This window comes from Periplaneta americana, chromosome 8 (assembly GCF_040183065.1).
Source record: "Periplaneta americana isolate PAMFEO1 chromosome 8, P.americana_PAMFEO1_priV1, whole genome shotgun sequence".
Classification (NCBI taxonomy): domain Eukaryota; kingdom Metazoa; phylum Arthropoda; class Insecta; order Blattodea; family Blattidae; genus Periplaneta; species Periplaneta americana.
In genome coordinates, this window is record NC_091124.1 from 24,583,920 (window position 1) to 24,596,642 (window position 12,723).

The 12,723-nt window shown below is 35.7% G+C and overlaps 1 protein-coding gene across 3 annotated transcripts in view; it reads right to left on the reverse strand.

The window, feature by feature from the left end:
• Positions 1-12,723, reverse strand: part of LOC138704594 (dehydrogenase/reductase SDR family member 7-like) — a 51,644-nt gene that overhangs the window by 21,028 nt on the left and 17,893 nt on the right. Inside the window, exon 1 of one of the 3 annotated variants that reach the window (XM_069832661.1) lies at positions 6,453-6,589. The exons of the other annotated variants lie outside the window; for them this stretch is intronic. Coding sequence (XP_069688762.1) covers positions 6,453-6,574 — 122 coding nt within the window. The 5' untranslated portion in view covers positions 6,575-6,589. Of the gene's footprint in view, positions 1-6,452; positions 6,590-12,723 lie in introns of those variants that run through there. 3 annotated transcript variants of the gene reach the window in all.

Consider the following 12,723-nt stretch of genomic DNA (forward strand, 5'->3'; position numbering starts at 1 on the left):
TTGGTTTTTTCCGAGGTTTTCCTAACTGTAAACCGTATGTCGGGTAATTCCATGGGGAAAACTTGGATTCATTTCGCCAAATACTATTTCGCCATTATCAGTCTCATCAACGATCACAATAAGTCAGCCATCAAACTTCGATGCGTTCGCAGAGAATCACAAAATGTATATCGGTACCAGAGGTAAGAAGTTCGTACCGAAACTGTTAAGTTGCGTGAGCATGGACTATATATTTACCGAATGAATTGTAATGATGCAGCTCTCAACGTCAACAAACCAGCAAAACAAAGATGTACAGTCGGGTGGTAACCAAACTTATCTTTGTGCCAATGACCCATGGGCCTTAGAATCAAAAACAAAATGAACAATGAACATTAAAAAAAACAATAATTGGCAATTATATTTTCCGTAATTTTCAATATAAATAGGGGAGAGTTGGGTAGTATCGGACATCGGGTATTATCGGACAGTGAGTTTCTTTCATCTACCATCAGATGATAATCTCTGAATGACATGGTTACGTTTCTGTGATGTCGCATACAGAAACGTAACCATGTCATTCAGGTACTACGATCTGCTGGTAGATGAAAGAAACGCATTGTCCGATATTACCCGATGTCCGATACTACCCAAACTCTCCCCTAATTTATCCATGCCTATAAGAATAACAAACAAAATACCGGTAATGACCAAAAATTTAACAAAAGTCCTCTGATTAATTACTTTATGTTCGACCATGCTGAAATGTAGTAATTATACACCTGGCAGTAGTCCTTTAATGCACCTCATTAAAGTACACCTATTCATTAAAGTTCAGGTGTTCAGCCAATGATGTCACCTTTGTACCGTTATAAAACCGCAAGTATCGATTATTCTCGGATATGCAATCGGAAGACAATTAGCGAAAAGTCACGGAGGCTGGAAATCCAATACTGTCGCAGAAGGTTATGTTCTGTTACTATAATAATTAGCGTTAATTGTAAATAATATTCAAATAAATTCAATTTGTCATTTCTTTTTTCAATTCTAAATCAATTTCCAGGTTATATCAGACTAATGTTCATCTTATTCTCTATCAAGGTCAATGACATTCGGCCTCGGAAAAAACAACACTTTCACGTCTGCGCACATCTCACAATTCAGGTCAGTTCGCACATAACCATAACATGACCTAATTTTGAATAATTTCAAGTTAGAAATATGGTCGAGCATAAAAAGTCGTATGAAACTTGCCTATAATGGTAATTAAGACGCTCTTATGAAAATTATGAAACTCGCTTGCGCTCGTTTCATAAACAAACATACTTGCGTCTTAATTACTACCATTATAGGCTCGTTGCATAATGTACTATTAATAATGGGTGTGCTAATTTCAGTTTCATCCAAATCATGATTATGAGAGAGAAGAATGCATTTATTATACCCATTAAACTAATGACGAAGGCGCTGCTAAGATTTTATAAAAGTATTGTTACAAGGATTTTGTTCTTGAAATATTTTTTAATTATTTAGAAAGGTGTGGATAGTCAACAAAAAACATTACTCTTCTGCCGCTCTTACTAAAAAGTATTCCTCCACAAGGAGCCGCTTTCTATTGGCCTTTACATTCGCGCATTACCTGCATTAAAAAAGAAGTCGTAGTTTCATGCGCACTGTACTTTTTACAGAATCGTCACAGTTGTCACGAACAAGGTTTTCCTTACGTTGGTTTTTGCCAGACGTGTTTTATTTGCCTCTTTCTTGTCACTGTTTTCGAGTCTAAATTGCAGTGGCGTAGCGTCAATGTAATCTAAAAAGCTTAGCTTCCCCAGTTATTAATAATTTCATAATAAACCTGCAGTTTATGGAGAAAATTATTTATTAATTTTAATAGAATTTATATTTACGCGTTAAATATTGTGATGCGGCAGCTCAGGATGATTTGTGATGCAGCAGTAAACAAGAAGCCTGCACACACCAGCTTCCAAGCAGACCGGTTTCTTCTGTGTAATCCACCCCGCAGATTTTCCATCCCTTTTAAACTACCCTAGTCGCAAGGCTCGAAAAGAAGCTAGCTTTAACATTTAAAATAAGTAGTTTCCGAGTTATCCCTATTCGTCAGTTGTGTTCAGTTGAAGTGTTAGTATGCATTGTGGCTGATATAATAAATAATGAGCGAAATAACAGTTCCTGACACTAATTTACTTGAATTTTTTAGGACAATTGTATTATCAAGACTGACTTACGAACAAAAGTGTGATTTAAAAAACAAATGACCGACTCCCTTGCTGTCAATGAAGGACACAACCAAAAGACAGACGCATACTTACGTAATGATACTAATATTGTGATTTCTCTAAGTATGACAGGGAGTGAGCTAATGTTATACGTATACGTGTCTATTTGTTAGAGATATGTGTAAACCGTGAAATCGTATTTTATTACGTCTAATTTGAGGTCATGTCTTATTGGTGTTACTTACGATGTTCCAACCAATCTTCGACTGCTGACTTGAAATTGACTACTGTTTATTTTAAGACTGTATTTTTGTAATACATTTTCTCATATTGCATGAAAGACAACTTGAGTTAGCTTCCCCTGCTCAAAATTTCATGCTACGCCACTGCTAAATTGTTGAAACGGAAACTGCAGTAAATTCATTTGTAGGCTAACTCCCGTAATATCATATCATGACTTCAAGGATATTTCTCATCGAACTTATAAAATACCATTTTGAATCTTGCGTACGCTACTTTTAACACTTGAATATAAGTAATTGATTAACTAGCGGACTTACTCGTGTTAAGGGGAAATGGATGTTATCGCATTCAAAGTAATGGTAAAAATAGCCTATCTTCAAGTGGTCAGAATTGTAATACTATTTATCACAGCTCTTTCATTTTTTTAGTGATATATATGCATACACATTAAGCTTTAAAATGAAAGAAGAATGGTTAATCTAGTGTAAATCTTACCCTTAAATTAATTTTTGAATTTAATCATATTTTTTATATAAATTCACTACATACCTGTGATTAGGTACACTCTATTCACTTATCATAGCACACATTGAATTAAAATTTTGGCCACTTACTGCTAATAGATACTAAAACATACTCTACTAAAATTATTAAAATATCTGTAATATTATGGACATACGGCTTATACTAATCTTCAATTCCTTTTTAATTTATTGACGGTGATGATTGCTATAAGCCCTATGCCCATAATATTATAGATACATGAATAATTTTAGTAAGGTATGTTTTAGTATCTATTAGCAGTAAGTGGTCAAATTTTCAATTCAATATGTGCTGTAATAAGTGAATAGAATGTACCTAATCACAGACATGTAGTGGATTTATAAAAAAAATTGTGCTTAATTAAAAAAATTAATTTAAGGATAAAGATTTACTCTAGAGTAACCATTCTTTTTCATTTCAAAGCTTAATGTGTATACATATATCACTAAAAAATGAAAGAGCTGTGATAAATAGTATTATATTTATGACTGCTTGAAGAGAGGCTATTTTTACCATTATTTTGCATGCGATAATGACCAACTCCCCTTAAGTATGTAAGTTTATGCGGCTTACAGCTGTTTCGGTGCTTCATCACACCATCTTCAGAGCCTACTAGATCTCGGCGTCATCTCAAACTTCTCTGCCTGTTATGTGGGTGCGTTTGATTGTTGAAAGGTGTTGAAAAGTGGAGTCAAATGCGGACATGGAAATCCTACACATACAACCCAAGAACCAAAAACTCAACACACTAGAAGAATACGAAATATACAAACACACTAAAACACACCCCGATCAAATTCTCAACACACAGATCAATTTCAGTACACACACACTATTTGACTCCACTTTTCAACACATTTCAACAATCAAACGCACCCACATAACAGGCAGAGACGTTCGAGATGACGCCGAGATCTAGCAGGCTCTGATGATGGTGTGATGAAGCACCGAAACAGCTGTAAGCCGCACAAACGTACATAATTAACACGAGTAAGTCTGCTAGTTAATCAATTACTTATAAAATACGTTAAGTATAATTCTCTTCTCGTCACATGTTAAAGGCTTTCCTTGGCGATGTATCTCATAGAAAGCTATAATTTGCAACATATATACCAATTTCTTACTTACTTACAAATGGCTTTTAAGTAACCCGCAGGTTCATTGCCGCCCTCACATAAGCCCGTCAACGGTTCCTATCCTGAGCAAGATTAATCCAGTATCTACCATCATATCCCACCTCCCTCAAATCCATTTTATTATTAAACTCCCATCTACGTCTCGGCCTCCGCAATGGTCTATTTCACTCCTGCCTCCCAACTTACACTCTATATGCATTTCTGGATTCGCACATATATGCTACATATCCTGCCCATCTCAAACGTCTGGATTTAATGTTCCTAATTACGTCAGGTGAAGAATACAATGTGTGCAGTTCTGTGTTGTGTAACTTTCTCCATTCGCCTGTAACTTCATCCCGCTTAGCCCCAAATATTTTTCTAAGAACCTTATTCTCGAACACCCTTAATCTCTGTTTCTCTCTGAAAGTGAGAGTCCAAGTTTCATAACCATACAGAATAATCAGTAATATAACTGTTTTATAAATTCTAACTTTCAGATTTTTTGACAGCAGACTAGATGACAAAAGCTTCTCAACCGAATAATAACACGCATTTCCATATTTATTCTGCGTTTAATTTCCTCCCGAGTGTCATTTATATTTGTTACTGCTGCTCCAAGATATTTGAATTTTTCCACCTCTTCGAAGGATAAATCTCCAATTTTTATAGTATTTCCATTTCGTACAATATTCTAGTCACGAGACATAATCATATACTTTGTCTTCTCGGGATTTACACCTCATTTTATTTTTATACGAAACTGACGTTTCAGGAGTTTCTGGTAAAATACGGACGCTTACACATTGATAAGTGATGGTGGAGAGTTCGGATTACATTTTCAGTATTAAATTGTTCACTAATCACATGTGTTATCTGTAAAGTGTTCAATATTTGGCTATTGAAATTAGTGATAATTATTTACGTAACTAAAACAGAAATTGATACTTTTGTGTAGGAGTGAGACGTTTATGGACAAGGCGTTAGTCAAGTCCGGAATTTCAAAACCAGTGCGCGAGAGACACTTTCGTACTAATTACGTACAATATTTTTTGGCACAACTACATGGAAATTCTATGCCAAGACTATTGAGATTTTTGTGGGTTAGGAATCACGGCCTTCTAATACTAGATTGACTTTATAGTACGTTTAGTTATAATTATACAGGGACATCATTTTATTTTTACTAATATTTCTAATATTAACCTGGCTATACCTTTGGATTAACGGTTAAGAACCGGAAACATCGTTTGCTACCCCCTTCCACGACTGGAGTTCGATGAACTGGCGTAAAATACAAACAAATCACATTACTAGGTATAGAAGGGTAGAAAAGTAGTTCATCCATTTACATAAACTAGGAAATATCGCGATTTTGAGTTTGATAATTTTCATTGGGTTTTTGTTTAATCAAAATACAGTACTGAATTAACAATAGATAAGTGTTTTTACTCACGAAATGAGCTATCCATTCGGACGTATTCATTATACATTGTATATTACACTGTCTACAGCACATTAGCGTACAATATAGAGACTGAAGTTAAATTGAAAAATAATCATAATATAGATATTTAAACACATTTTTTAAAATGGTGGCCGTTCATTTCGATAGGGGCTTTAGTTCTTTTATGCATATTATCCCACTATAGACTATTGTACCTAATTCCAATTACCAAGTTTCGTCCTTCGTACTAGTAACTCATGTTGAAATAATTCTGTACCTACTCTATAAAAGAGTACCTTACGTACTGTAAAGTCAATCGTCACTTCTGCCCGATCCGAAAAGATAAAATTACTCAGACATGCTATCTAATGTCCGTCCAAGTGGTTTTGTCGCAGAGTCGTAGAAAGGGGGGAAATCACGTGACAGTTAATTACTTAACGAGGCCCTTTTATTTATTTTAAACAGTTGTATAATATTACGTAGACGTCCAATTCCTAACAGAAATTAATGTTTTCAGAAAAGAGCTAAGACTGTCCAGCCACTAGCTTTTACAGAGGGGCGAGCAGAAGCTGGTGAGGGAAACCGGGATGCGACGTAGGCAAACGGACGACAGTATCTGTACGGAAGTTTACTAGTAGAGGGGGTGGGAGTGAATTACATTCAAAAACTCAGGTACAATAAAAATTTAAGTACAAATAAAATGATTTCCCTGTATTATCTTACAATGACAACTTTGCGATATTCATAGTTGAGTATAAAAATTTCGATTTTGAAGACAAATTTTGAAAAGCTAAACATTATGATTAAGATAATGAAGATAATGATGAATATAAGAAGATGATGGTAGTAACGGATAAACTGATGAATTGAATGTGCATTTCAACTTACACTAATAGTCCAACAGCCAGTAGGAACAAACGCACAGACACAAACCACTTGAAATCGAGGAACAGAACACTGGATGCACAGAGCAGCAGGAGAGCGGCCAGATGCAGGAGCAGGTCGCGCATCGTGCTACTCCGGGGACTTCTCGATCGGAAGTAAAAGTGTTACACCTCGAGACATGGAAACAAGGTTTGGAGAAAGCTGCAATCATTACACCGGGCCTGATTTACACATGTTTTTTTGTCAGGCCTGTTCCACTGCCGTGTCACGATTCATCAGATCGCATACTTCGAATCCCGACGAAGCATCGGTTTACTGTTTCGCGTCCTTAGTTCCCCATATTATCCAGTACTGTGTACACACATTAAACGCGTTGTCTGCCTTCTCCAAAAAAACCTTTATCACTTTCGCGTTATGTTTATTCTTACTTCTCCTTCTTCTTCTTTTTCTTCTTCAGCTACAGGGGTCCACACCTGTGGAGTAACGGTCAGCGCGTCTGGCCGCGAAACCAGGTGGCCCGGGTTCGAATCCTGGTCGGGACAAGTTACCTGGTTGAGGTTTTTTCCGGGGTTTTCCCTCAACCCAATACGAGCAAATGCTGGGTAACTTTCGGTGCTGGACCCCGGACTCATTTCACCGGCATTATCACCTTCATTTCATTCAGACGCTAAATAACCTAGATGTTGATACAGCGTCGTAAAATAACCCTCTTCAGCTACAGGGATTAGGCCTATTGGCCTGTTCCGTCTTCAAGGCTTAAATCATCTGTCCATCTTATTTTCGGTCTTCCGACATTTCTATATCCTGTTGGTGCATAATCCATAATTTGTTTTGGTAATCTGTCATTAGTCATTCTTGTAATATGTTGGTACCAATTTTGTTTCTGATTTTTAATCTTTTCTTCTAAATTAAAAATATTTAATAATTGTCGGATATTTTCATTTCTTTGATGATCCAATAAAATATAACCGGCAACACCTCGTAGAAACTTAATTTCACTTACTTGAATTTTTCTTTTTGATGCACGGTTTAATGACCAGTTTTCTGAGCCGTAAGTTAATAATGGAACTGCTAGGGTTTTGTAAAATTTTAATTGCGTTGAGCGCTGTGTTTTATTTCTTAAAGTTCTTCTTATTGTTCCACACATCTCTTGGAATTTGCTCAACTTACTGTTAATATCCTGTTCACCCAAATAAGATATATTGCAGCCTAAGTAGTTAAAAGAAGATATCTGTTCTATAGTTCCTTGATTAATAACTATTTTACATCGCCTATGGTTAAGCCCGCTGAATTTGGTCATTCTTTAAGCGTTTGACCCTGTTCGTAGCATTCTTACAATTATTATTATTATTATTATTATTATTATTATTATTATTATTATTATTATTATTTTAATCATCATCAACATCATCATCACTATAATTATTACACGTTCTCCATTCCGCACTCCTACTTACTGCTGCTTACGTATGTCACATGGATTGCGAACAATAATTTTAGATTTTTATAGGTCTCGCAAGCAGGGAATACCGACAGAAGGAATGCGAATGAAACAATACGATTAGGAAGAGCGGGGGAAGGGAAAGGTCACGAGATAGCTTGAATGATATTCAGTAGTACAGTCGGAAGAGAAACGACATCGATAGAATCAGTCTTGTGTTATGATAGTTACATTACGACTTTAGTTTGTTCCATTGCATGTGAATACGTGTCTTGTATCGCACGGTATTATTATTTCATTCGTAAACATATGTTGCGCGTTTAATTAGCTTCGAATTTTTCTCTTGCTACGTTATTTATTTCAACAGCGATGTCCTCATTCGTTCATCTTCTTGAAAGAGGCAGTACTTCCATCCGCTCGTACCTCTCGCTCCCTCGGCATGCCTACATACACACGTCAAAACAAACAGCAACGCCACCATTGCTTTTCGGTAATCGTTCCTTGCGCGAGCTATAACTGTGCCCTGAGATTTAATCTTCCACCTTTAAAATTGTATTATTTTCATTATCATTATTATTATTATTATTATTATTATTATTATTATTATTATTATTATTATTATTATTATGTTTATATGTAACTTGGAAGGCCATGGTTTGATCAATGTGTGCTCTTTCATTTCAAACGTTTATTATGTGATTAATATCCTTAACTGGATTAATTCTTGATTATCCGAAGACTTTCTTATTTCGTTTGTTCATGTGTATATTAGGAAAGTTTTTCATCATGTGAATCTTCAAGAAATTCAGTGTGTTTTCTAGTGACTTTATAGGCTTGTTGATTTTACATAGCAACAGTGCTTACAAACATTAATTCGTTTTATTTCGTTTTTGTGTAGTTTATTTACGAGTTTTAGTTTAATTTATCAGTGATGTCAACCAACATCCCTCTGTCTACTCCATTTGATTTTACTAACACTTCTTCTGTCACTTGTACTTTATGTGATAAATCTTTTACTCATCGAGGCATCAATACCCACATTTCGAGATGTCACACATCAGAAGATTCTTCGCTGAATATTACCCCAGCAGCAGCAGAAAATCCTTACGATATTTCTACACATATTAGTGCTACTAATCAACCTGATGATAATGATTCATCATTACGACAAAATAAAATTGGATGTATTTATTGCAAAAAGTTGTATGATAAAAGGGGTATTCATAAGCACATGAAAGTGGCTCATGGTATACGGTCAACTGCACTTAACATCTGTCCTCATTGTAATAAATTTTTCAAAGGTGTTAAGCAGCATATTGCTAAAGCTCATCCGGAAGAATTTCGTACTAATCTATGTTCTAGTTATAATTCTAATAATCAGAATGTTTCCCTTGATATACCGGAGATACCACTCCCTAATCTCGAGAGTGAGAATGTTTCAGACAAAAATTATGTTCATGGGTTTCAACAAAATTTGGATGAGTGGATTCAAATTTTTCAGAGTAATATGGACGAGGAAAACTTTAAAAAATATACGGAAGATTTCAAAGATTTTCTTGGTACTGCTCATCATTTTCTCCCAGGCCCCAAACACCCCGCCACGCGGTATTATCTAGCACGCAGACGTGGTGACTTCAAAAATAATAATAGACACTATACTGAAACCACAAATCCGCAAAGGAAATCCAAACGAGAAAAGCAAGTCAGACTAGAAAAATAGAATTACCAGGTGACACAATTCCTATATTATAACCAAAGAAAGAAAGCAGTTCGTCAAATATTTGAACCAAAGAAATGTCCTTTAAGTATTCCGGTAAATGAGATTGAAACTACGTTTAATAATAAATTTAATAATGTAAACCACCATCACTTGGATAATTATCCGAACCATATTACTGAAGTTGACAAAGATGATATTAACAACAAATTTCTGGATACTGTTAGTAAGGAAGAAATTCTTAAAGCTATGCAAGGTATTTCGATTGACACTTCTGCAGGACCAGATAAAATATTGATGCGAACTATTAAATGTGAAAAAGTTGCAGTAATTTTAGCATTAATAGGAACTAAAATGTTATCACACAATTGGGTACCTAATTTTTTTCGGAAAGCTAGAACTGTTCTTATATATAAAGGTGGAGAAAAAAAGGACCCAAATAATTATCGACCTATAACCATTTGTTCAGTAATTCGAAGAGTTTTGGAGAGGTGTCTTTGTTCAAGAATGCAACAATACGTAGAATTTAATGAAAACCAACGAGGATTTGTATCTACTGCTGGTGCACAGATTAATGCCTCTATATTAAATTCAGTTCTTCGTAAGGCCAAAATCGAAAAAGAAGATGTCACCATATTGTTTCTTGATGTGCATAAAGCTTATGATACTGTTGGACATCGGCATTTGGAATCTGTCATTCACAATTCTGCCCTTCCCCAAAAATTACAGGATTTAATTATAAATTTACAGTGTGGAAATGAAACCCAGATAGAGGTTGGAATCCATAAAACAAAACCCATACCGTTTAAACAAGGGGTTATGCAAGGCGCTCCTCTTTCCCCAATGCTTTTTAATCCCAGCATAGACCACATTTTTGATGAATTATCCGAGCCTAGTGTGGCTGAAGAATTTGGATATGACCTTGTATCGGATCTAAATAATGTAGTAACATTAGGATTTGCGGATGATATTGCACTTGTTGCTAAAAGTACAATTACTGCATCTGAAATATTTACCATGACAAAACGGTCATTACAGCAGATCGGATTAAGTCTAAATGAATCTAAAACTCAAACCATCGTTATCGAGAAAGGAAAATTAAGTAGTACGACATTGAATCTTGGAGGATCAATTGTTAATAGTATTGATGGAGATGAACGAATCAAATACCTTGGGATTAATTTTTCTGATGAAATTAAGTTTGACATTGCCAAAGTAATCAATAATTTAAATAATAAGATCCAAGCTTTAACGTCTACTTATCTTCTGAAACCAGAACAAAAACTCAATGTTTTAAATATGTATATTTGGCCTATACTTGTTTATCCTCTTCAAAATGCTCCCCTTCACCAGCTTTCTGACCGGTTTCTCGAAGATGTGGATAAGTTAATTAAAAGTTCGGTGAAGGAAATTTTATGTTTGTCAGGAGACACGCCCGACGCGATGTTGTACACCGAACGTAAATATAAGGGTCTCAGCCTTTTCAAAGCTCAATGGGAAGCATATTTACAGCATCTCAATATTTGCAACACATTATTGAGAACCTCGAATCCTCTTGTCGTTTCTACAAGGAACATAGCAGCAGAAAAGAAAGTATGTTCCAGGAAGTTAAAAATTCCACCTGAACATCTGGATATAAGTAACATCAATGTCCATAAACTACGACAAAATCTTAGGAAACAAGAGTACGACAAATGGTGTGCGCTTCCACATAAAGGAAAAGGTGTTATTTTATTTCAAGAATATACTCCCGGAAATAAATGGATTTTTTCTAAGGAGGGTCTGTCTTCCTCTGAATGGCGGGACGCTATTAAGATGAATGCTAACGTAGCACCAGTGAGAAGTCTTCATGGGAGATCCTTGGACGGTTTCCGTTGCAGATACTGCAACGAGATTGAAACCTTAGCACACGACCTAGGATCCTGTCAGCATGGAGAACTCCTGAGAAATTCACGCCATCATAACATCCGAAAACTAATAGCACAAGCCCTTAGAAACAAATCCTTCGAGGTCCATGAAGAGGTGCACTGCGTTGCGTCTGAAGGCGGCGGAATTAGAAGAGCGGACATCGTGGCTCTAGACAAGACTAATAGTAAAGGCGTTATACTGGACCCAACTGTTAGATTTGAGATGAGCCAGACCCAACCATCCGAGGTCAACAAAGAAAAACAACAAATTTATGAGCCTACTATTCCGTATTTTCGAGAAAAATATCAGATGGAAGGCACCTGGGAAGTACATGGTTTAATGATCGGAGCGAGGGGCACCATCCCACGACCAACTGTAAACACTATCAAAACATTTGGAATCCATGACATCATTCCAAAAATAATTACTTCAACCATTAAAGGGTCTGTGGCAATTCTGAAAAATCATTTATACGGAATATCATAATACCCCCCCCCCTTTTCTATTCGTTAGTGTGTGATTGTTACAAATATATGTACAAATTTATTATTTCTTAAACTTAAGCTCCTAGTTCACATTTAAAATTGGCTCATCTATCTTACTGTAATCATTACTATTCTTATATGTGTGTTATTCTGTGTTTTTGGCAACCCAGGATGCCTGGGCAGACTATTTCTTGAAATAAATTATATTATATATTATTATTATTATTATTATTATTATTATTATTATTATTATTACTAGTCTACTACTATTTTTAAGTCTAATTTTACGCTTTTCTCTTCGTATGGGTATTTGAAGTTTGGATTATAATTTGGGTATTTATTATTATTATTATTATTATTATTATTGTTGTTGTTGTTATTGTTATTGGGGAGCAAAGGCTAATTGGGATTTCCCGGCCTCTGATCGCCTCAAAAACCTGATAGAACTGATATTTAATCATTGATTAAAGTTCTCGTTAAAACTTTGTTAAAAACATAAAATTTACTCTGTCACACGTTAAAAGTGTTAAAATTGTTAAAAAGGTATTTACCTTCGACAGACGGCCCGTTTCGACGCTATTTGTTGTCGTCTTCAGTGTCTCTTGAACCACTGCTGATTTTGGCTCTGCGATGTGCAGTTGTCGATGGTAGGGGTGGGGGTGTGTTGCTCCTATGGTGGGGGTTGGTTGTCTGTATGCTATGACGTACTATGACGTCAAACAA